The sequence below is a fragment of the Onychomys torridus genome, chromosome 1 (genome assembly GCF_903995425.1).
Source record: "Onychomys torridus chromosome 1, mOncTor1.1, whole genome shotgun sequence".
Lineage (NCBI taxonomy): Eukaryota > Metazoa > Chordata > Mammalia > Rodentia > Cricetidae > Onychomys > Onychomys torridus.
In genome coordinates this window covers 155217953-155244468 of record NC_050443.1, presented here as the reverse complement: position 1 = coordinate 155244468, position 26516 = coordinate 155217953, and the positions used below count along the sequence as shown (strand labels likewise).

The 26516-nt window shown below is 39.5% G+C and overlaps 1 protein-coding gene across 3 annotated transcripts in view; it reads right to left on the bottom strand.

Annotated features, from left to right (window-relative positions):
• The window catches only part of Tnks2 (tankyrase 2), a 69645-nt gene that overhangs the window by 10372 nt on the left and 32757 nt on the right, over positions 1–26516 (bottom strand). For 2 of the 3 annotated variants that reach the window (XM_036167659.1, XM_036167639.1), the window contains 12 exons: positions 24941–25112; positions 23541–23620; positions 19211–19356; positions 18388–18553; positions 17006–17225; positions 13435–13544; positions 12476–12664; positions 9120–9372; positions 8134–8216; positions 6613–6733; positions 1851–1948; positions 371–445 (listed from right to left, as the gene is read on the bottom strand). In XM_036167659.1, the coding sequence (XP_036023552.1) occupies positions 371–445; positions 1851–1948; positions 6613–6733; positions 8134–8216; positions 9120–9372; positions 12476–12664; positions 13435–13544; positions 17006–17225; positions 18388–18553; positions 19211–19356; positions 23541–23620; positions 24941–25112 (1713 nt within the window). The remainder of the gene's footprint in view (positions 1–370; positions 446–1850; positions 1949–6612; positions 6734–8133; positions 8217–9119; positions 9373–12475; positions 12665–13434; positions 13545–17005; positions 17226–18387; positions 18554–19210; positions 19357–23540; positions 23621–24940; positions 25113–26516) is intronic. The other variant, XM_036167649.1, reaches the window with a different exon arrangement.

Below are 26516 nucleotides of genomic sequence, written 5' to 3'. Positions count from 1 at the left end.
CTGACTCTGCCTCCCAAGTGCTGGCATTAAAAAGCATGCACTACCACGTCTAACCTAAAGATAAATGAATCTTAGAAAAGCTGTGCACAGTGGCCCACACCTCTAATCTCAGTACCAGAACTAGGGAGGCGATGGCAGGAGATTCAAATTCTAGACTAGCCTGGGTAGAGTGCGACCCTATCTGAAAAATGTGATCAGAGCTTTTGAGAATTTCAAGTTTTAGAGGACAGTGTTCCCCTTCAATAGTTCCTGAGGCCATGTCAAAGAGCCCTGTGCTGGACAGATCATTATGTTCTTATCAAAGCTACTTAAGGCTTTGGGTTGTGGAAAGTAACGCTCTTGGGAAACTTTATTTTCACTCATTTGTTACCTTGAGAATGTTGTATCTGTTGAAGATACCACCTGCATGACCTCCATCTCTGTGTTCTCGGACTGTACTTTGCATCTGATGGAAAAATAATTTAAAATAGATACATTAGTTTTTGTCATTTCTGACTTGGGGAACATGGGTTTGATTCATTTGATCCTAATTTTTGAGAATTCAATACAGGTTTTAATATTTTTCTTGAAAGGAAATAAGTTCTAGAAACTCATGAGTACTATCTTTTTTCTTCTTTCGAGACAGGGTGTCTCTGTGTAGTTCTGACTCTTCTGGAACTCGCTCTGTAGACCAGGCTGGCCTTGAACTCAGAGACCCAATTGCCTCTGCCTTTTGAGAGCTGGGATTACCATGAGTACTATCTTCTAGAGAGGACTATTAAGCATCCTGAAAACATATTCATTGGTGAAAAGTTACACAATGTAAACTAAGATAAAAGAGAATGCAAAATATATTAAACAAAAAAGAAAAACAATGGTTTATTTGTGTTGATACTAGCCTAATAAAGCACAACATATATATTTTCTTGGGAGTATGAACTTTAGAACTAAAACTCACTCAATTTTGTATCTGTGCTTAATTCAAACAGATGAGGCATAGAGGACTCTTCAGCTGGGTGTAATGGCACACACCTTTAAGCCCAGCACTGGGGAGTCAGAGGTAGGTGGATCTCTGAGTTTTAAGGCCAGCCTGATCTAGAGAGTGAATTCCAGTACAGCCAGAGCTACATATTGAGACCTTGTTTCAAAACAAACAAAAACCCCACAAAGGGGGTAACACTTCCAAGATTTCAGTGGGCTCAATAATTCTTTGAAAAGAAAGCCATAATAAAAATTTCCCAGATAAATACTATCTGCATGTCAAGTACTGTCTGAGATTCTTCACTTTGTAATTGTCTTCATAAAGGGAGTGCATACTAGCATTATTTTCAAATGACAGAGACCTTGTTTCCAACAGAATTCTGGTTCCACATTAACTGAAGTAGTAATCCAAGTACCTAAAATTAGGGTGTTTTTCCCCCCAGAGCTGAGGATCAAAGCCAGGGCCTTGCACTTGCTAGGCAAGCGCTCTACCACCCCCAAAATTAAGGTTAATTAAAAAATTCATTGTAGGGGGCTGGAGAGATAGCTAGCTCAGTGGTTAGGAGCACTGACTGCTCTTTCCAGAGGACCCAGGTTCAATTCTCAGTACCTACATGGCAGTTCAAAACTGTCTTCAGTTCTAGAGGACCCAACACCTTCACACAGACATACATGCAGGCAAAACACCAATGAAACATAAAAATAAAAATAAAATTTTAAAAAAGGAGGGGGAGAAATGTATTATAAACACTTCCAAATTTTCCAGGTGGTGAAAAGAGGCGGAAAACACATCCGAACAGATCTGGAAACGTCAAGGAAAACAGCGACCAAGTCAACAACGTGAGTACTTAGATCCATGCTATCCATCTTCTTAAGCGTGATGAACATACCTCTTCCTCCACAGACTGAAATTCTTTATCATCAGGAGACAGATCAATGAGAATTGTTCCACTTCCAGAGTTGTTTAGAGTTAAATATGGATTGAGACCTATGAAATGAAATTTAGAAGTAAAAAACTGCAAATAAAACAGTATCAACCCAAAACAATCAAGATTTATCTGATACTATCAATTCCCCAAAATCTTAATTTCATAATAAATTTAGATTTATAGAAATGCAGACAGGTACACAGTTCACCCAACTTCCCCCAGGCTTATATAGTACTTTATGTAAACATACTACAATCGTCAGAACTTACTACCTAACACATGCTTCGTTTGGACTGCACGAGTTTTTCCTACCAATGTCCTCTTTCTCTTAACAGGATCAAACCATGATAGCACATTATATTCAAGACTACTAGTGAGTGCGTGTGGGTGAGTGTACACAAAGGACAGAAATCAGTATCACATCCCTCAGAGCTGAGTTAGAGGTGACTGCTCAGCTTGTTATTGCTATGTGGGTTCTGAGATCTCAACTCTGGTTCTTATAATTGGGCAGCAAGTACTCTTAACCACGAAGTCATTTCTGCAGCTTTCTCTCTGCACACTAATTCTTTAAGATATTTTATTTTGTATGTTTGTCTGCATGTATGTGTGTGCACCATGTGAATGCCTTCAGAGGCCAGAAGAGGACTTACAGAGCTGCATGAGAATCTTCTGCAAAATCAGTACAGCACTCTTCCCTGCTGAGCCATCTCTCCAGCCCTCAAGTAATTACTGTTTAACCTGACAGATTATAGTGGTTTTTAGGGGCTATTTATGAAAATCCCCTTTCCCTTTTCTTTTATTGCTAATGAGTTCATAAACATCCTTTCTTCTTCAAATTACTTCCTTTAGTAACTATTCAGTCCTTTATTCTAGTAAAGTTATCCCTTCATTTTCTGTAAGAATTAACAGCCTCAGGCAATTAAAAACCATCCTATAAGTTCATAAAATTTGCTACCTGACTACTAATAAAAATGAATAGATTCTTTACTTCTATAATTAATCTGTCATGATTTCTATTTTTATTTAGAAAACGTGTATGTGCCTGAGTGTTTTTCCTTCACGTATGTCTGTGTACCATGTCATGCTTGGTGTCTGCAGAGGAAGAGTGTTTGGTCTCTTGAACTGGAGTTACATATACAGACAGTTGTGAGCCTCTATGCAGTACTGGGAACTGCACACAGGTCCTCTGGAGGGACAGCCAGTGCTGAGTCAACTTTCTAGCCCCTTGATAGGCTTTTTAAAATGTTAGCAGTCAAGAAACACGTTTTTATGTATTAACTGTAAAACAAATTCTTTAATGGAGTTTCAAACAAAAACTTCTAATTTATTTGTCTTATTTGCAATATAGTTTTCATCTTTTAAAATCTACTAAATTGCCAAATCTCTGCTGTTTTCTCTAGCAGAAGTGAATCTGTCACTGCTAGGGCTAGTGCACAGAGGAGCCTATGGAGATTAAGAGCTTGAGATATGGTCTAAGAAACAGGACTATCACCAAGGAAGATTGCAGAGACTTAATGACATCTGTAGGAAGTATGGGGCCCATATGGAGACTACTCTACAGAATACTATGATGGCTAGGCACAGCTGCACACCCTTGTAGTCCCAGCATGCAGGGAGGTAAGGTTAAGAGGATTACCTGAGTTTGGGCCCAGCCTAGTGAAATTCTGCCTCAGAAAACAACACAACACAAAACAAAGCCAAAATTCCCACGAAAGTCAACAATCAAACCTCCCCAAACCCAAAAGGTACCCTTCCTCTAAATAGACTAGGACAAAGCCTTGATTTAGTGATCTGTAACCCAGTATTGAAAGGTAAGGAAAGGCTGTCAGTCACCAAGAGCAGACTGACTGTCAAAAGACCTGACAGACAACAACCAATTTAGTTTTGCAAATCAGATGGGAAGAGAGAATCCTGGCTTCAAATGAATACCAACAGACAGCAACTTTACAAAGCACAGTGACGCTGACACTAGACCAGAACAGCGCTGTGCCTAAGACTCGTTTCTCCTCCATGAAGGAGGAGTGCTCCCACCAACTGCAGTGGACATGTGAGAGTGACAACAGGTCCTAAGTAGCCCCGAAGTACTTCTCTTCTGAACCTGGAGACAGCAAATTTACTTAGCACCGATTCCTTTGAAGGTAGTGCTAACACCAGGAAGAATCTACTGGTATTGTTCCACTCCATTTGCTCCTGAAACTGTGTGTCCTATTATAACTGCTGCCACCACACAGGAAAGACACTGTTAGCTTAGCAGTCCTGCTGGTGGGTCTTTCTTTTTTCTTTCTTTTCTTTTTTCCTTTTTTTTTTGGTTTTTCGAGACAGGGTTTCTCTGTGTAGCTTTGCGCCTTTCCTGAACTCACTTGGTAACCCAGGCTGGCCTCGAACTCACAGAGATCTGCCCGGCTCTGCCTCCCGAGAGCTGGGATTAAAGGCGTGCACGGCAAGGGTCTTTCTATTTAGTTCTGAAACCTGTTATGTAGATTAGGCTGGCCTCAAGTGCAGAGATCCTCCTGCCTCTGCTTCCTCTAAGTGCTGGGACTAAAGGCAAGAGGTAGTTGTGGTTTTTTATTTTACATTTCAAAATTCTGTCATTATACCAGGCACAGCGCAGAATGACCTCATAGTTTAAGGATTTCTTAGTGTCAATCACCTCAACTTTGAGTGGTCTTTGGTTTTTCTTCTTCAAGAAGTGGATCCAGGTGTTGGAGAGATGGTTTGGTGCTCAAGAGCACTGGCCACTCACTCTCCCAGGACTTGGTTCCCAGAACCTACAAGGCAGTGGTTAACAACTGTATACACTGTTGTCCCAGAGTATCTGACACCCTCTTCTGGCTTCCTGTGGTACTGAATGCAGGTGGTGCTCACACATACACAGAAAACACAAATATCGAATTCGAACCTGGCTAGCACATATTTTCCCCCTTTGAAAAGCCTATTCATTTTTGTAAATAGAAATTTTTATTTAATCCTAGTTGTGGAGCTTTTATTTTACAATGTTTTAAAAATTTATTCTTTGGATTGGCAAGCCAAATGAAAGGTTCCATTCTAGGCCCTCACCCTACCGCCTCCCCTTACCAGTCTTTCCTGTTCCCAATAGTCTCCCTTTCCGTGTCCTGCCCCCACTTCTCTATTTTACCCTTTTTTCTTTGTTTTTCAAGACAGAATTTTTCTATGTAGCCCTGGCTGTCTTGGAACTCACTCTGTAGACCATGCTGGCCTCGAACTCAGAGATCCACCAGATTCTGTCCCCCAAGTGCTGGGAGATTAAAGGTGTGCACTACCACCTCCTAGCTCCCTTTCTGTTTCTATAACACATATGCTCTATCCTCTCTTGCTCCTCTCCCTCATTAATCCCTTTCTACTCCCATGTCATACATGTACAAATTTAAATATGGTTCCACATGAGACAGAACAAATGCTATTTATCCAAGTCTGGCTTCTTTAGGGAGAGTTAGTTTATTGCAAATGTCGTAATTTTGTCCACTGCAGCTGAATAGAACTGTGTATATCACATTTGTTTATATATTCAACTGTTAACTGACATCTCAGCTGGTTCCATGTCCTAGCTCTTATGAATTGTGTGGTTATAAACATGGATATGCAACTATGTCTGTGGTATGCTGGTTTAGAGTCTTTTTTTATATGGGGGTGGAGGTAGGGTGGAGAGATGGCTCAGAGGTTAAGAGCACTGACTGTTCTGGAGGTCGTGAGTTCAATTCCCAGATGGTGGCTCACAACCATCTGTAATGAGATCTGGTGCCCTCTTCTGGCATGCAGGCAAACTTGCAGAAAGAACACTTTATATTATAAATAAATCTTTAAAAAAACAAAACAAAACAAAACAAAACATACACACACACACACACACACACACACACACACATACACACATACATACATACATACATACCCAGGAGTGGTAATACTGAATCATTACCACCATAGTGGCTGTACTAGTTTATGTTCCTGTTAGTGGTGTGTGAGCATCAGGGTAAATCACCATTTCAGTTGAATGGTAAAGTAAAAAATGTGGTTCTGACTCTCAAAATAATTAATTCACATTTTTACCTAGCTCTAGTACACACAAATGCTAACATCTGTTGAGTGAATGCAATTTGCATTTTCCTTCAGCTAAAACATTATGGAAATTTTCTTTTAAAAGATTTTTATTTTATGTGGACTGGAGTTTTGCCTGCATATATACTTGTGTGAGGGTGTCAGATCATGTGGAACTGTAGTTACAGACAGTTGTGAGCTGCCATATAGGTGCTGGGAATTGAACCCAGGTCCTCTGGAAGAGCAGTCAGTGCTCTTAACTGCTGAGCCATCTTTCCAGTCCCCAAAACATTATGTACCTTACCAACTGTCTAATCCCTACTCATTCTCCAGCATCTTAAAGTAAGAAGGAGACACCCATGACCCAGATCTTTGAAAATTATGACACTTAGAGCTAGAGTAACTTCATTAATTACACCTTCCCATTTTTTAGGAGTTAACATAATCCTAAAATTTCTGCATGGGCCAAGAAATTTTACTTTGGCTCATATAATTAACATTAGTAGTGTCAGGAAAATTGAACTATCAATAGAGGCCTTATCTGTGTTCAAAACCCTATTAGTGTCCTCTCTACTAAAGAGAGCCTGTCACAGACTTCTAAAGTGTTACACTGAGGCTACCTTTATATAAATAGCTAAGTTGTCAACCAGTTATCAAAATGAAATACCTTGTTGTCCAGAGATCAGTCTTTCAACCCCTTTAATTAGCTTGTGTCGATGTCCATAAGCATTGATTCCAATCTCTTTCAGCTCCTTGTGCCCCATCTCAACTAGCACATCCAAGGTGATCTTAAAAAAGAGAATGAAATTATTCAGAATGCTTGCTCATTTGGTAGACACTCATGTATTTATATTCTCATAATACTCATATTTATTTCTCATTTTTCATTAAGATATACTTTACACATTATGAATGTTTTGGCTGTATGTTTGTGTATGCATTTCCCTTGGCAGCCACAAGAGGGCCTCACCCCCCACACACTGGAGTTAGTTGTTAGGAATCAAACCCCAGGCACCTCGACTGCTCCATTTCTTATTATTTTTAATAACTCCAATAAAAAAACCAACCAAACCAAACCAAAAAAACCAACAAATCGTCTGTTAAACTCAAAAAGTTGGAGTCATAAATGTCCTTTTATACTTCATCTTTCCGCTCTACTCTCTCTACTGTATGGTTCCTCCAGGGTGTGGACTATGCTGAGTGGTACCTCTGCATCACTGTTCAAACTTTTACCTAAAATAAATCAGTCCTGCTTCATGAAACTGAAGCCATTAATCCTGTTTCATTTATATAACTTCTACAAATCCAACCCTAATAAATCCATTTAACAGTAATCTTCTTCTTTAAATTTATTAAAATCTTTGCCAGACTGTAACTTTTCATGTCTCTGCTCCATTTCCATAACTAGACTGCAGGTCACTGCAGGTTTAAGCCTACAATAATTATAATTCTGAACAATAACAACAAAATGATCACACGCAGGGGCTAGAGTGACAGCTTGTCAGTCTTTCAGAGGACTGGGGTTTGGTTCCCAGTCCACACATGGTGGCTTTCAATCACGCATAACTCCAGTTCCAGGAGATCTGACATCCTCTTCTGACCTCCATGGGCACGGGGCATGCATGTGGTATACATACAAACACGCAAAAACACTCACACACATTAAGTAAATCTTAAAAAGGATAGCTACATATATCCTGATGGAATACTTTACACTGGGACTACTCAGAAAAGCTCAAATGTATGTATGACTGGCACATTCAAATTCCTGTCCATTGTAGGTAGTAGAATGTCAGGCTTCAAGTGGGTAGTGATGAAATAAAAGAACTGAAGAAATAGCTTGAAGATAACTTAATTCAAGGACTGAATCAGGGAACCATGTTATCAAGGAGGATGTTCTATTACTCCGTATCAGTCAATTTTTAGATAAAAGGAACTAAGTGAGACTCCAAAGTCAAGCCAAATCAGGTAGTGACTGAGTTCCAGTCTCCTAACACTCTCAGAGCTGCAGCAGACAGAACCCTCACCATGCGGGAGGCCCAGGGTTCAGTGCCCAGCACTAAATACAACAGACACCCATAAAAACATTTACCAATAGTTTATAAGGTTTAAGCAATTTCAAGCATTTCCCAGATTTTCTTGAATTTCTATGAAACACTAAATCAAACAATACAATTCATTTACTCACCTGTTCTCGTTCAAATATATCCATTAAGTGCTCCAGGCCAAGATTCCTTATGAATTGAGTTATACTAAAATCTACTCCTGGATCTGGGAGGAAAAAGTTCAGAACAAAATTTCACATTCGAATACTGTACAACACTGTACAAAACACAAAGAAGCAAATACTAACAGCCACTGATGCTACACTAAAACTAACAAGAATTCTACAAGCTTTTTTTTGAGGCAGGGTCTCACTATATAGCCCTGGTTAGCCTGCTACGCCCTAGGAAGACCAGGCTGGGCTCAAACTCAGAGTGTCTGGGGATATGCCATCACGCTCAGCTTAAGTAGTTCAGCCGTGAGCCTTCTCAGCTTTACATTTCCCACTTTACTTTCATTCTAAAATTTACTTTTAGTCTTATCTTAAAAAAAAAAAATCAGCCTTCTTTCAGGTTCCTTTACAACAAAATTCATGAAAAAAAGTTTTATGATGTTGTATAGAGTAAGATGGATTTGACTGGTAAAAACGGACATCAAAAGAATGGGTCAGGGCTGGGGCAATGGCTTAGTGGGTAGAGGCACCTACTGGGCAAATCTGCAACCTAAGTTCAATCCCTGGAACCCATTTAAAGGGGGAAGGAAAGAACCTACTTTTCAAAGTTGTCCTCTGATCCCCCCCCCACATACCATGGCATGAATTTGCACACATGCTTGCACACACATACCAGCAAACAATTAATTAATTAATTAATTAATTAATTAATTAATTAAAAAAAAGAAGGAAAAAAAAAAGGTCAGCAGTGCCACGCTCACCAACTTTTGACTTGAATGGAGTTTCTACAGGAATTCTATTTACATTATGAATAGAAGGAAATAAAATGTGGATACTCTCAGCCTATGTTAATTTCATAGAGAGTTGTATTTAAGATTTAAAGGACAATTTCCTACTACTCTAAATGACAAACATGGAGCTACAATATGAGCTATAGTTATTTTTACAGGATTTCTCACCTTCTTTTCTTTCCAAACTGGCAGCACTTTCTGTTGTACTTGAACTAACTACTGAGGACAGTTCAGAGAAACTCCCAGATAAGTTGTCAAGACTGCTGGCTGCGGAAAGGGTCGAGGGGCTGGAAGGACCTGAAGACAGAGCATCTGCGGTGGCTCCGGGGCCTCTCACGCCGCTGAGCACTGGAGGTTTATAGCACGAAGGCAGAGCCGAGGGGGGCATGGCTGCTGTCAGGAGAGCGCTGACGTCATCGGCCTAGGACACATTTCAAGGAGATGAATCTGTCAGAAACAAGCTTTACAATTCTTCTGTGCCTAACAAGATGCAATAAAAACAGGACAAACCTAGCAAATTCACACTGGGTCTGTTACCATATGACACTGAGAAATACTAGAAAATTTAAGAGTGAAATATACAGGCTGATACCCAGCTAGCTAAATTGTCACTAAATATAAAACATAATTCAGAACACCCTTTCCAGGTCACATTTAATTAAACAAACAAAAACTGCTAAATGTTGCAAAGTACAATGAACAAAATGCTAATTTTAACACCATGACTGAAAGGCACTGAAATTACAGAACTACTGATCAATAGAGAACTACCAACCCTATTCAGGGCTATATCTGCTTCACTAATGACATACAACTATTTACCACTAAGTACTGGGCTGGAGAGAGGGCCCAGTGGGAAGGTAGCTGACAGTAAGCCTCATGACCCCAGTTTGATCCCTGGTACCCACATGATGTAATGAGAGAATGGACTCCCACAAATTATCCTTTGACTTCTTTCTACAGGTATACTAAAGCACACTTGAGCTTCTTCTCCCAAACAACTGTGGTCGATATACTGGGTACCTTAATATACTCATCTGAGAGATCAGAGAGACAGAACAAGCCACAGCCAACCTCACTTCGCCAACTCAGCTGATCTTGTTTTCTCAGACTGAAAGCCTCTGAGTCCTCACCTGAATGGATCTCAGCAGAACTGCTGATAAAAAGCCTCTAGTTCCTGGTCCTCACACCTTATATACCTTCCTGCTTCCTGCCATCACTTCCTGGGATTAAAGGCATGTGTACCTTTCTCTGCCCAGACATCACTTCCTTCCTAGTGCTGGGATTAAAGGTGTGTGCCACCATACCTGGCTCTGTTCCCAGTGTGGCCTTGAACTCACAGAGATCCTGCCGCCCGAGTGATAGGATTAAAGGCATGTGTGCCACCACTGTCTGGCCTCTATGTCTAATCTAGTGGCAGTTCTGCTCTCTGACCCCCAGATAAGTTTATTAGGGTACACAATATATCAACAACAACAAACAATTACAAAATAATATATAAAAAGATGCTAAGTAATCATCAACAGGGATGCTTTCTTGGTTAGCCATTTATATGTCCACACCCTTACCTTTCTTTTCCTCTTCAATTTGTGTATCTCTTGACCTTACAGTTTGTATACAGTATTTATCTATTAAAAAAGGCCATTTACTGGGTACATTGGTACCTGAAACTATCTGAAGGCTTTAGATACTATCACTATGCTTAACTGCACTCACCAGATACATTGTACACCTTACAGAGGATGCTCTTAAACTTCACAGGCTAGGCAGCTAACAAGACTGCAGCTTTAAGTGGTAGAGCCATGACTCCAAAGCTCACCATGTATGCTTTCACTCTGAAAAACCATCCGTAAAATTTCATTTTGTGGGTATGTATATAATTTGTATGTGCGTCTATGAGTGTATAAATCTGTGCACGTGGAAGTTAGAGGAGTCTGGGGTATTGGTTCTCACTTTTGACCATGTTTGAGATAATCTGTCTCAGCATCACTGTGGTGCCAGGCTGGCTGGCCCTTGGGTTTCTGGAGAACTCCTCTCTCACAGACTCATACCGTGTGTCCAGATCTTATGCAGGCTGTTGTGGGAATTCACACTCAGGTGCTCCCATATGTGCAACAAGTGCTTTTCTCAGTCAGTTATCCATCCCCCCAGGCCTTATGCATTCTCCAGAGCCACTGATTACATCTGGTGAATCAGTGTCTGGAAGGAATGAACTCTAAATGCTTACTTCTTAATCAGCTTGGAACCAAAGAGACATTTCCAAGAAGTCTTTCTGCAAATATGGTTAGGTTAATTAGCCTGCTGGGGAACATCTCTTTAAACCTCAATACAGTTAAACTAAATCACTTTCTGGGTCAATCGGCTGGAATAATCTCTCTCCATAGAAGACACTATCTTTCCCATTCCAATGTCTCTTACAGGGTGTGGTGACACACGCCTGTAATCCCAGCATGCTCAGGAGGCAGGCAAGAGATTGGCACAAAGGGTTGGAGGCGGCTCAGGAGCTTAAGAACACTTACTGAAAAACAACACAAAACCAAAAACAATTGCTTTTCTTCCAGAGGACTCAGATTCGGTTTCCAGGCACTCACATTAAGGGTTTACAACCTCCTGTGACTTTAGTTCCAAAGTTCTGACATTCTTTGGCCTCTGCTGGCACCAGCATACAAGTGGTGCATATAACACATACAGACACACATACATATGCATAAAAATAAACCTTAACAAAAAACAAAAACATCAAAAAAACTCCAGGCCAGCTAGGACTGCATAACATATCCTGAAGATCTGGGGCTGGGAAAGGACGACCACAACCTTCCTTCCTTCTACTTTACTGCTCTGTCAGTGACCTCCATGGCAAAGGCAAGGAAGTACTCCTATTCCAGTGACTGACACAGATTTGGGAACTAAAAAGGAGGCTCCTACATGAGTGGCCATGGAAAGAAAAGGAAAAACCCAGCTTATTTTATAAACCTTAAAAAACAGTAAGCATTAATTTTGTTTATTTTGTGTGTTGTATGTATATGGGTGCATGTATGCCAAGGTGCACATGTGGAGATAACAGGACAACTTGTGGGAGGGTCCTGGGATTCCACTCAGGCTGTTGGGTCTGACAGCAGTGTTTTCCAGCTGAGCCATCCAGCTGGCTCTCACAGATAGCTCTTGTAGGGTAAACAGTAACAGGAGGAAGAAACAGTGAGGAAGGACAAAGAATCTCTGCTAGTAGCAGGCTTTGCAACTACACCTCGAGGTAATGACCTAACTGGGTAAGCTGGTCATCTTCAGTCTATAGTATCATGCACTGCAACAGCATTTACAGAGGACCTGGGCCTGTTTTGTTTCTCAACTACTGTTCTTTCCCCCATATCCAAAGTACTTAGTATAAATAACTGACTAGTAACATATCTACTTCACAACACCAAAGGATTCCTAAATTTAAATTTGAGCTAAAACCACATTCACTACGCAGACGTCTTATGCATGCCATGTGAACTTTCTGAGTTTTCAAAAAGCCCATCACTTACTGAAACTAAATCTAAAGGTGTTTGTCCTTCTTGATTTTTAAGAGTAGGATCAGCTCCATGGGCCAACAATAAAGCACAAAGCTGTGTCCGTCCCTTTTGGGCTGCTTCATGTAACGGTGTGAAAGCCCATTTGTCCGTGGCATTGACACACGCATTGTACTTTATCAGTAAAGCTGCTACGTCTACATGCTGGAAAAGAAAATATTCCTGTTACAGTTGGAAATGTTTTATGGCACTTCACTTCTTAAGAAACTAGTTATGAGCTGGACGTGGAAGTGCATGCCTTTGATCCCAGAGGCAGAGGCAGGCAGATCTCTCTGAGTTTGAGGCTGGCCTGGTCTGCACAGTGAGTTCCAGGACAGCCAGGGATATGTAGAGAGGCCATGTCTCAAAACGAAACAAGACCTGGCTCTGTACCTACCTTCTTATTTTCAAACTTATTCTGGAAATGAAAAGTAAAGCTACTTCTCAGCATTATAACTTATGGGTAGCTGCTTAAGAATTACAGTTTAGAATCTGACAAAAGAAAACAAAACTAATATAACTTCAATGGTTTCTAACTAATTTGTGTATTATAACTGGTGAATATAAATTTACAAACTAGCAGTCTTCCTCAGTTATTCAAACTAGACCACTGACAATGGCCAATGCTGACCAGAATCTTCAGGGTTGCTGGAAGTCTGTAACAATGTATCTGAATCTCTAAAGATTCCTATGAAACTTATGGATTTTCTGGACACACACAAATTAGTATTTCATCAAAACTAAGAGACAGGTGCCAAGGATACTACAACAAATGACAAATATATTGCCATGTCACATAGCATGCTTATAGCAGATTACGAACTACAACTTCTACGTTATTTAACTTCTTATTTTGTTCTTTGTGAAACAAGTCACATCAAATTCCATGCTGTGATACTGACAGCCACTTTGAAAAATCACACAGAAGAACTTACCCCATATGATGCTGCATTATGTAAAGGAATGAGTCCTCCTTTGTCTTGGGCATTCACATCAGCTCCATGTTGCAACAAATACTCCGCAACTTCCAAATTATTGTAACCAGCTAATTCAGGAAAGAAGTAACATTACTTTTACTAACAAATGTAGAAAAGTTACGTATTACTATATAGCTACATATTTTAAAATAGATATTACTAAATTTTATGTAAGTTTGAAATTATAGTATTTTATCTTGTGGGAAAAAAAAAATCCTCCATTGGCCTAAAATGTTAGAAGCTTTTGGAGACCCACCAAATTATAGAAAGATTTCCTCTATCCATTGAAAACTTCTCTACCTCCAAAACTGCAGGATCTCCATTGCACAGGACAACAACAGGCTATCCAAGAGGAGCCCCAGTGAAAGCCTATTATCAGTGTTGTGGCAGAAACCAGAAGCCTCGACCCAGACCAATGACTCAGGGTAATGAACACTTGTAAGTTAAGATGCACAGACTAAAGGGTAAACTGTGTGACTCAACGGGCCACACCACAGCTGCCATGATCAAATTTTTATTTTTTAATTTTTGTTTTATTTTTACTTTTAAATTTGGTTTTGTTTGGGGAGGGAGGGGTTGCAAGGGCAGAGGGTGGACATGAGGGGACAGGATGATAAGTGGGATTGGGATGTACAATGTGAAATCCACAAAGAATCAATAAAAGCAATAAATAAATGAATGAATGAATGAAGGAAGGAAGGAAGGAAGGAAGGAAGGAAGGAAGGAAGGAAGGAAGGACGGACTTCTCTACCAAAGGCCCTGCTTTCATGGTTGTTACATACAATGTTCTAATTCAGGTGTATGATCCCAAGAGCTAAAAACCACAGGCACTCAATCATCTAGCTGCAAAACAGAAAGCATCCTTTCTCAGGAGATTGTAGGAACAGGCTTCAGCCTAAGGAGAACACTTAGGAGACAAATGGTAGAGACCAAAGAGGAAGGCTTCATTACTCTGCAGCATGATATAACCTATATCTTGTCAGCTAGCTGAGCGTTCTCTTATGGCAAAGTATCTCTAAACACTTAATTATAGATTGCTCTCTGCCCTCCCCTGCAACCCCAAGATATGGCTTTTCCGTGTAGTCCTGGCTGTACTGCAACTCTCTAGACCAGGTTAGCCTCCAACTCAGAGATCCACCTCCCTGTGCCTCCCAAGTACAGGGATTAAAGGTGTGTACCACCAGGCCCAGCCACTTTCCAATTTAGAGAAAAATGTGTATTATCATCTGTGCATGCTTGTGGTATACACCACAGGTCAGAAAACTTGTGGGAGTTGACTTTCTCCTTTCACTATGTAGGTCACGGATATTAAATGCAGTTTGTCAGGCTTCTCACAGATCCCCAACCTGATTACTTGAGGCAAGGTCTCTCACTGAACTTGGAGCCCACTCACTCAGCTAGTCAGATAGCCAGCAAGGTCTATCTTTGCCCCCAGTGCTGGGAATGTGAACAAGTTCTTATGCTTGCATGGCAAACATTTTATGACTTTCTTCACAGCCCAAGGTGTAGTATTAACACTATTAGAAGTGGGTAGACACATTTTATGTATAAAATATAGTTGCGCCGGGTGGTGTTGGCACACGCCTTTAATCACAGCACAGGGAGGCAGAGCCAGGTGGATCTCTGTGAGTTCGAGGCCAGCCTGGGCTACCAAGTGAGTCCCAGGAAAGGCACAAAGCTACACAGAGAAACCCTTTCTTGAAAAAAAAAAAATTTGTTGCAACTTCAGGCAGTGGAGTTAAAGGTGGCACACACCTTTAATCCCAGCACTCAGGAGGCAGAAGCAGATGGGTTCTCTGAATTCGAGGCTAACCTGGTCTACAGAGATAGTTCCAAGGACAGCCAAACCTACACAGAGAAATCCAGTCTCAAGAAACAAAACAATGTATTTGCAACTTACAAAGTCAATGTGGATTTAAAATAGTAATGCTAAGGGGGATGGAGAGATGGCTGCTTTACTGGTCCTGAGTTCAATTCCCAGCAACCACAAGGTGGCTCACAGCCATCTATAGTGGGATCTGATGTCCTCTTCTGGCATGAAGTTGATAAAGCACTCATATACATAAAATAAATAAATATTAAAAAACAAAACAGTAATGCCAAACATTCAAGATAAGGGGCTGGAGAGATCGTTGAGCAGTCATGAGCACTTGTTTTTGCAGAGGATCTAGATTTGGTTCCCAGCATCCACAAGGCAGTTCAGAACCACTTGTAACTCCAGTTCTAGGGGATCCAATGCCCTATTCTGACCTCCACAAGTATCTGGCACATAGGTGGTACACAGACATCCATGCAGGCAAAACTCATGTTGTGGGATAATCGTCTTGTACACTGTGAAGATATGTCCCTGCCAAGGCACCTTCTGATTGGTTTAATAAAGAGCTGAACTGCCAATAGCTAGGCAGGAAAGGATAGGCAGGACTTCCCAGCAGAGATAGGAACTCACACAGAGATTCACAAGAGAGAGGTGGCAGGTGTGTGTGTGTGTGTGGTCGGACATGCAGTATGGAAGAAAGGTAATGAGCCATGTAGCCACTATAAACGGGTTAATTTAAGTTACAAGAGCTAAGGCCAAGCTTTCATAATTAATTAGTAAGTCTGCAGGTCATTATTTGGGAGCTGGCAGTCTAAAGCAAGACCTGCCATACATCCATAAATATAAAATATATATACCACAAAAAAGCTTATAAAAGTTGGGGCTGGTGAGATGGCTCAGTGGGAAGGCCCCGTGCTGCCAGGCCTGATAATCTAAGTTTGATTCCCAGAACCTACATAATGGAAGAGAAGTCTTTGAAGACATTCATTTTGCAGCTTACACTCAGCTATCACTACAAAATGAAAACTTTAGTTTTCTATGAAGGCAGGTTTATGCAGGTACGTTTTTCATAATGCTCTTCAAACACTAATCAATGTAGTGATCTCCAAGAAAGGATTCCAAAGTTCAGAATGATCGGCAGAGACTATTTCAACTGTTCTTACTGATTTTTTTTCTTTTCTCTTTTTTTTCCCTTGGGACAGGGTCTCACTATGTAGCTCTGGCTGTACTGGAACTCACTATGTAGATCAGGCTGGCCCTGAACTCACACAGATCTGCCTGCCTCTGCTGGGATTAAAAGCATGCACCACTACATCTGGCAACTGTTCTTCTGAATGTAGTCAGTGACGAAGGAAGTGAAATTCAGCCAGCACTTCATGTTCAAACACAACGGCTCTGTACAAACACACACACTAGGGAAAATGAAAGCTTTGGTAGATAATTTGACTCGTTTCTTTCAAGTTTACTTAGAGGAAATATTTTACTCAAAAGTAAAAATGAGTCGTAGGGCTGGTAAAAATGGCTCAGCAGGTAAATGCATCCACCGCCAAGCCTGACAACCCGACTTTGATCCCTGGAACCCACGTGATAGAAAGAATAACCTCCAACAAATTGTTCTTTAACCTCAGACCCCACATATCATCTCCCAAATAAATAAATAAATAAAGATAGATCTTACATGTCACCAGCCTAAATCTAGTTTCACTCATTTACCTGCCAAATGCAAAGGTGTAGAATGTCGACCTTGGGTATCTCGGCAATTTACATTATCAGGTGAAGACAGTTTCTTCACTCTGGCTAAACAACCTTTCTTGGCAGCATCTAGCAAAGCTGCATCACCTCTAAGTAGATCTTGGATATCTGTGTCTCCATCTTTAACAAGATCCAGAGGAGTATTGCCATCTCGGTTTTTCTTTGTAGGGTCTGCACCATGCTAGGCATGAGAAAAAAAGTGGGTGGGGGAAGAGGTGGGTCAGTGTGTATTTTGTCATTGAGAAAATAACCAGAGCAAAGAAAATCATTTTACACTAAAATCTAACCTCATTGTTATTAATGCTTAAATAATGTAACACATTAGTAAGTATGTACCTAAGAATAGATAAACTACTGTAAAAGTTTTCAGTTATATAATTTAAAAATTGGGGTTGGGGATTTAGCTCAGTGGTAGAGTGCTTGCCTAGCAAGCACAAGGCCCTGGGTTCGGTCCTCAGCTCTGGAAAAAAAAAAAAAAAAAAAAAAAAAAAAAAGACAAAATATAATGTAAAAATTATTATTTTAGACAGACTCTTATGCAGCACAGGCTAGACTTCTGAAATTTATTCTGTTGTTGAAGCTGACCCTGACCCACACTGATCTTCCTGTCTCTACCTCCTACATAATGAGAATACAGGTATGTACCACTGAGTCTATCCATGTGGTGCTGGGAATAAATCCCACAGACTTTTGCATGCTATCTCATGATAGTTTTATGGGACCACTGTCAAAAATGTAGTCCATAATTGATTGAATTATCACACAATGCAAGACTGCACTTTTCTGTTTTTTGTTTTTTGTTTTTTTAAAAACAGGATCTCATCTATGTAGCCTTGGTTAACTTTCTGGAAACTCACTCTGAGGCCCAAGCTGGCCTTGAACTCATAAAAACTCTGAAGCCCAGGTGCTGGGTTTTAAGGAGTGCACCACCACACCTAGCTGCATTTTTCCTTTTTACAAACACTATATGACTGAATCTATGCTGTAATATTTTATAGCAAAGTATCTGTATCTATATTAGACTAGGACCATCAATTTTATAGAATGTTAAACAAATTGGGCTTATAAACGACATAATCAAGTAAATCAAGTAATTTGAGGCTAAATTACCAAACAGGAAAATCTGATAGCAACCAGAATTACCACATGTTAGGTGGCTATACAAATAAAACCCCTATGCTGGGAAATACATATGTAGATTTAAAAATAAAAGTGCTCATGACGTTTTCCTTTGAAATCTCCCTCTCCCCCCTCATTAGTTTAAATTCTATATTAGTGGTATTTGAAAGATAAGCTGATACTTTAGGTAATTCACACTGTCCATGGCAAGGACTTAAGCATACCTGGAGCAGAAGCTTGCATATCTCATATTTCCCTTTTGCTGCAGCTTCATGTAAAGGTGTGAACTTCCACAAGTCAGCTACGTTAACTACCGCTCCATGCTTGACAAGAAGTTCTGCAACTTCATAGTGTCCATAGGAGCACGCATTATGCAAAGGCACAAGGCCCCTGAAAAGTTAAAGAAGCAGTAATGGCAGAAAACCTGGTTGAATCTCAGTAATTATACGCAACTAATGAAAGACATTCCTTAGAACTGCCTAAGAAAATATACTGGTAATACTCTGTAGAACTTAAACCTATGGAAAGCAGGAAAAGACTTTTTTGGAGAAAGGATTTCAAAATATTTTAAATGTAGAGAATATGATAAACATTCACATATAGACTCAACATCTGGAATTGTGTATTTTTAAGAAAAACAATTTCGAGATTAATAAAACATTTCAAATATCCTCAATGAACACTAAACACTTTCAAAATTGCAAAAATGAAATCTCTGGCAATTATAAAATGACAAGACATTATACAAGTTAATCTTAATGTAAACTTGAGTCATTTACATTCTTTTTTAAAGAAAGGGTCCCACACTGTATGTAGCCTGTATTAGTCTCAAACTTGTGGTGATCCTCCTGCCTCATCTTCCCCAGTGCCTGAGTCCAGGTATGCACCACCATGCTTAGCATAAAGCTTTAACTGAAGTTAATAAGGTATCATTATACCAATGTTAGAAAACATAATTATACATTAAAAGACAGAAGTGTTTTTATCATGGATCAGTTTCTCAGGGTCATGTAAAGGTAAGGTCCAGCCATGGCAGTTGTTTCCTACCCTTTGTCTTTAGCGTGAACATCAGCTCCATGCTGCAGCAGGTATTCCACCACAGACACTCGGTTGTATCCAGCTGCAAAATGGAGTGGTGTTGACTGACGACCTTCTATGTCTCGACAGTTGACACTCTGAACAGTACACAGTTTCTGTAGGATTGAACACAGCACACACACAATGCTACATAGTCTCATGTCTTGTTTTAACAGAATTAATAGAAATTTCAAATGTCTGGCTTATTTTCTTATTTCAGTTTGCCATTTACTGAGAATTCTTCTGGTCCTCTCATATATACTTTTTTTTTTTTTTTTTTTTTGGAGCTGAGGAAGGAACCCAGAGCCTTTTGCTTGCTAGGCAAGTGCTCTACCTAGTTGAGCTAAATCCCCAACCCTTCATATATACTTTTATGTTCTACTTTTTTGAAAGGTACTAAACTTCCTATTTATATATTGATAATGTAACATCAAAGTGATAATGTAATGTCAAAGAATATTACTGTAACTTCCATTTGGTGGTAAACACATGTAATAGCACACCAGATCACAGCAGCACTGAGGAACAATTCAGAGTCCCAAATCCACATCTATAGTCAGGACCTGCATTTTAAGCTAGGTAAGATAATATATGCCTGTTATCCCAGCATTGGAAGGTGAAGGCAGGTGGATTATGAGTTCCAAGCCAGTCTGGACTTCATGGTAAGACTTTCCAACAAACAACAAATAAAAATCTGACAGCAGGCCGGGCGGTGGTGGCGCATGCCTTTAATCCTAGAACTCGGGAGGCAGAGCCAGGTGGATCTTTGTGAGTTCGAGTCCACAGCAGCCTGGTCTCCAGGACAGGCTCCAAAGCTACAGAGAAACCCTGTCTTGGGGGAAACAAACAAACAAACAAACAAAAAACAAACAAAACAAAACAAAAAACCCAAAAAACAAAAAACCACACAAACAAACAAAAAACCCAAAACCCAAAAAAACAAAAACAAAAACAAAACCCACAGCAAATCTACATTCTAGTAAGACCTCCACTCTAAGTATATAAAGTCTGAGAAGGGATGCTGCAGACCAGTGGTTCACAATTTTGACACACACTGGTCCTATCTCCAAATTTTCTAAGTCAGTGTCTGGGGTTGTAAATTTGCATTCCTACCAAGTTTCTAGGCGATCTAGCAGCCAAGGAACCACATTTAAGATAATGACTCATTCTGCACTATATATAAATAAATAAAATGAACTAACAAAATGTTCTTGGCTATATACCATCCTTGGAGAACGAAGAAAATAATTGCTAAAATTATTTTCTTATGTTCTTTGGTTCAGATGAGTAAGTCTAGCTCCATCAGAAGTATACCCCAAATATTCTATGTACTATGCAGAAAATAAAACAGACAACAGACAATGAATGCTTGGAGTCGAGAGTATCAGCATTAGTAAAGAATCATTTTACTAAGTCTACCTTAAGAATAAGGGTAAGTTCAGTAAGCCCCATCAGTGGTTTTATCCCAAAGAAAAGCCACACACTGGCAAGGCTTTTCCTAGCTTACAAAATACACTAGATTCAATGAGTGAGGTTCCAGTACCAAAGCAGTGTTTTAGTGGGTCTGAAACATGATCTAGGAATGAGTGTTTCCACTGTGAACCAGCTGTTGCCACAAGTGATAGTTACCACACAACATTTTAATACCTTTTCAATTTAATACTGCCTACTCTGCTATTGGGGACTGTTACAGTTAATACAGTCAGGCTGGATGACTTAGAATAGCTTTCGCTCGGCATGTCTGCCAGGAACCATCTATTAATTAAGAACACCTACTGTAACTGTGGATGACACCATTTCATGGCCTGGTGTCCTGGATGGAATAAAAAGGAGAAAATGAACTCAAAAAACTGTGTTCACTGATCTCTGCCTTCTGATTGCAAATGCAATGTGACCAGCTACCCCAAGCTCCTGCTGCCATGCTGGACTGTACTTTGTACTGTAAGACCAAATAAACCCTTCCTTTCTTAGGTTGTTTCTGTGAGGTATTACGGGTATCCAGAAAATGATGTAACCTGATAGATCAATAGTAAACAAAATCTAAGTAAAAATGTAAATATTCACTGGGTAGTATGGAGAATGTTCCTATCCTAGTAATTCACACAGAATCACATGCCCTAAGATAGAAAAGAAACAGAAAAGCTGATGTAGATACATTTTCAAGTGATTTCAGAGTCAAAGGGCAATGAAGCTAGCCTAATGTTTATCACAGAAAATGGGTGTCTTCCTTAATTCAATGGCATTACTTTGTTTTCTAAGTCCAATTTGTATTTTAAATTCATGTCTTTTTCCTCTAGGCTCCTTCTATTCAGATGAAAACAGAGTTCATACTTAAAAAACAAACAAACAAACAAACAAAAAAACTAAAATCAAAACCACCTCCAACAACAACAAAAAAGAATTAGCCCAAGCTGGTCTCAAACTGTGACCCCCTACCTCAGCCTCCCAGGTGCTGGGATCATAAGAGTATGCCACTGGCCGAATAGTGGTGGTGCTCGCCTTTAATCCCAGCACTTGGGAGGCAGAGGCAGGTGGATCTTTGTGAGTTCGAGGCCAGCCTGGTCTCCAAAGCGAGATCCAGGACAGGCTCCAAAGCTACACAGAGAAACCCTGTCTCAAGAAAAAAAAAAAAAAAAAAAGAGTATGCCACCACTTCCGGTAATGTTAAGTCTTTTGTTTATTAAATACTTTCATGGTCTATAAGTAAATTAACATTTAAAATTCATCAGGCTCCTCCTTTACATACATATACAAATAAAATTATTTAGTTTTAACTTGAATAAATATCTTGAATTTAATACAACACAACCACCTGACTCATGAAGAACAAATCATGTGACATCTCTATTCACATTGGCATAGCAGTGAGTGGATCATACGTACTCTCATTCAGGGCTAGCAAGAGGCTCTGCTGGTACGGGTGCTGTGCAAGTCGGGAGAGAACACATACCATGCGCCCCCCAAACACCTAGCCCACTTAAGAGACCAGGGAAGAAACTCTCAGAGCTCCAGAAAGAGACCAATATTTGGAAATCTTTTTTGTTGTTACTGAGACAGGGTCTCACTGTGTAACCCTAACAGGACTTTTGACCTTAGATTCACCTCCCTCTGCCTCCCTAGTATTGGGATTAAAGGCAAGTGTTACCATGTCTGGCTTGTGTATCTTAAAAAAACAAAACCCAACAACTATATAAATCTATAGAAAATCTGTGTAGAAATTCAACAAAATTATTTCAAACAGCTGCTTCTGCCACAAATTAGGTAATACAAAAAAACCCTGTTTTTGTTTTTTGACACAGGGTTTCTCTGTGGAGCCCTGGCCGTAGCCCTAGAACTCAGAGGTCAGCCTTCCTTGAATGCTGAGATTAAAGGCGTACACCACCACCACCTAGCTATATAAAATTTCTTATTGTACACGAGTGCTCCCTCAACTTGAGTAGCCTAGTTTTGAAAAGTCTTTAAGGAAAGAAATAAAACAATAAAAAAATAAGAAGGCTTTTCTCCCTGGCTAGTTTTGAAAACTGAAACAGTATTACTGCACTATTGAAGAATTATTTACTTCATGAAACAGATGAGTCAAATTCTGATTTGTATTACTTGAAGTGTGAGCCTTGCTCTTTTAAAACATCAGGCTTTTGGGTTATTTACCCAGACACACATTTCTGTACATAACAGTAATAGACAGCAACATGAAACTTTCTTCTTTTTCTTAGTATTGCTTTTAGACAGAGTCTTTGTTAACCCTTAATCCTCCTGTTTGAGACTCCCTAGTGTTTGGATTGTGCACTATCATGCCTGGTCCATACTTACTTATCCTTAAAATAATTTTTATTAAAAAAGATGATTTTATGTTTATGAATGTTTTGCCTTCATGTTTGTCTGTGTCCCACATGTGTGCCTGATAAACATGGAGGTCAGAAGAGGGTGTTACATCCCTGGACTCCGTTATCCACGATTGTAAGCCACCTTCTGGGTGCTGGAAACTGAATGTAGGGCCTCTGCAGGAGCTGCAAGTGCCTCTAATTTCTGAACTGTTTCTCCAGCCCCTGATTCTCTTTTTATAGGGACAAGTGAGGCCTTTAAGATAACTGCATTTTATGCTTCAAGAAGAGTAATAAAATTTGTGAATGTGATATTTTCTAAAATACATGTGAAATACCCCCATTTCTTGGTGTTCCTTACTGCACAGGAATTGGTGTTTTTTGTCCTTTTAATAAAGCTGTTTGATGTAACAGTACAGGTTTATTAAACAATGCCAAAATAAAAACCAAAGATTAATAAAATATTAACTGTTTCTTACCTTTACAGTTTCTACATCACCAGCCTTTGCAGCTTCAAGCAACTGCCTGTCTGCCTCTGAGTGACCTGGTGAGATGCCCTCTAGAAGCGGGGAGAAGAGAGGTTAATTTCCATGTAGAAAATTAGACAAGCTTCGAGGGAGTCCTATTTTACAGAGGAGTTTTGGGTTTGCTAGCTTATATAGTATCACCACAGGGAAAACACTAAGGCTATTAAACCTTTGAAAATATACACTGAACAAAATGTGTAAGCATGCTAGCTATATGCTATTTAGGTGGTGTAAAGGAACATAACCGAAGTGAAAGCTTGCCTGCATTATAACCAAGCCACGTGTGAGCACTGGTAAAGAGCAACCAGCAGAAATCTAAACACGATTCTAACATTAACAAGTTATCTACTAGTTATCTGAACCTGGACAAATCACTTTAATTTCCAGAGCCTCAGGCTTTTTTTTTTTTTTTTTTTCAATTTTAAGGAGTGTAGTTGGATTAGAAAGTAGCTAGACATTTCAAGTTTAACATTGTGTCTTGAGCCAGCAGTGGTAGTACACACCTTTAATCCCAGCATTCAGGAGGCAGAGGCAGGCAGAACTCTGTGAGTTCAATGGCAACCTGGTCTACAGAGTGAGTTCCAGGGCAGTCAGAACTGTTACAGAGAGAAACCCTGCCTCAAAAAAACAAAAATAAAACAAAACAAAAACCATAAAAACTGACTCAAAACTCAAAATTTCTGAAAAGAATAAGTTCCAGGTAAAGGTTTAAGTTTAAAAATTAAACCTTAAAAGAACTAAAAGAAAACAGAGATAAATGTTTATGTCTTAGGATAAACATCTAGAACAGTGTATCAAAGGAAGAGTCAAATAAAAAACTAATGTGAGAAGGTGCCAGGGTAAATCTCCCATAAACAAAATAACAAAGCCAGGGACAAGATGAAAAGAATCACATTGTAACATGCATTATTAGAAGATACATACATGCCTTACATACTCAAGATCTAAAAATACAAGAAAGCAGTCCCAGTGCTTTTGGAAAGGGAGAGGAGGGGAGGAGAGGGGGAAAAAAAAAAAAAAAGCAGGGTTTATGCAACCCTGTCTGTCCTAGAACTCAAAGAGAGATGTGTCTCCCTCTGTATCCTGAATACTGGAATTAAAGGTGTGTACCACCATGCCTGGCAAATCAGCTTTATGTACTATGCTACTGAACAAGTCATAATTAGAATTTAATGACATTTAAGTATCAAATATCATGGTATCAAATATCATGAGCTGAGAATTTTAAGTTAAGAAGACCAACATTTCTCAAATTTTTTCTGTTTATTATCAACTCCTACACCTAACACCTGATATGTGAAAAACCTTCAAGGTTAATCTTTAAAACAGAATGTCAGAGAAGCACCCAATACCTTGAAGCAGCTGCTGTACATTTTCATTTCCCATCTGCAAGGCGGTGAAACCCTGGAGGGATATGATGTTCGGATCACACCCATAGCTCAGGAGCAGGCGGCAGGTCTGCAGATGACCACAGTGTGCAGCTCTGTGCAATGATGTCTGTCCAAGACTGTCCAAAGCATTAACCTTCATAATGCAGAAAACACTGAAATTAGCATTGTGGTGCACCATCTAAAATAATCCAATTTGCTAATTATACTTAATACTTACTACTAAAAGTTTCTAGCTTTTTAAAAAGAAACCAACTGTCCAGTGCCAAAGGAGGCATTTTTCCCATTCAATACTAGAGTACAAATTCACCAATCCATGAAAACTGGTATCAAGAATGTAGATTCAATTTTGGGTTAAACACATGGGTTGCCAAGTACAATAAGTTCAACATTTAAGTTATGTTTAACCTTAAAGCATTTATGAGTTCACCCTATTCAGAACTAGACAGTAACTGAAAAGGCTGCATCCATTGAAATTTTATGGGTCTTTGAGATACATCATTTTTATGACTGGCTCCAAGACATACAACAGCCAAGGAGAACTCCAGAGGTGAGTTAGTATTCAAATACTCATTCCTATTTAATTCCTTCTACACCATGTATCATGTAGAATATTATGTGAATAAACATACTGTATATCCACAATAGAACATTCACCAAACAATACAAAGGCACTGTGGACATGCTGATCAATCTCTGAAACATTATACTAATCTCTAAAAACCTTACACTAAAGAGTACACATTTGTGATAGATAAATCTCAAAATGGCTGTTAATGTTTGGGGTAGAGAATGCCTGAGATGAAGCACTGTTATAGACTGAATTCAGGGCCTTACACATTGAGACACTCTACCACTGAACTATCCATCACCCACTTCTGCCATAGCCTGTGTTCTTGGCTACACAGAAAAACTGTATATGTATGTGTGTGTGTGTATATGTATATATGTATACATATACACACACATACATATATGTAGAGATTTGTTAAAATTCAGCACATACATACTGAGTGTTTGCACATTTCACCCCATATAACTTTTGTACCTACAGAAAAACTATAAACATTCAACTCTAGTTGATGTGTATACACAGAGTATTTAGCATGTGCACAGTAATCTGTAAACATGTCAAAAAACACATGTTGATGGATATGTAACATAATATAGCTGGTGATAGTATCCAGGTAGTGGGTACAGAATTATTTTTTGTAAAGTTCTTTTAATTTGGCTATATCTTTGAAACTCTTCACAAGAAAATAAGATTACCTCTAAGAGCACCTCATTTCCACTCTGCCTTCTTACCTTTAGAATAACTCAATATATAACTAACCAATCCTATGTCCACCAGTGTCTTTTTGAGACACTGGCTAATTAATGATTCATGTCATCAGAGAATATTTAAAGATGGACACAGCAAGCATAAAACTAAAATGTGAGTGTCCACGGTCACAGAACTGAAAACCTATTTAAAATGTTCAGGGCAATGTTTACTCACAGACTAAATAATATTTGTTGAAAAACAACCCCTGAAAGCTTT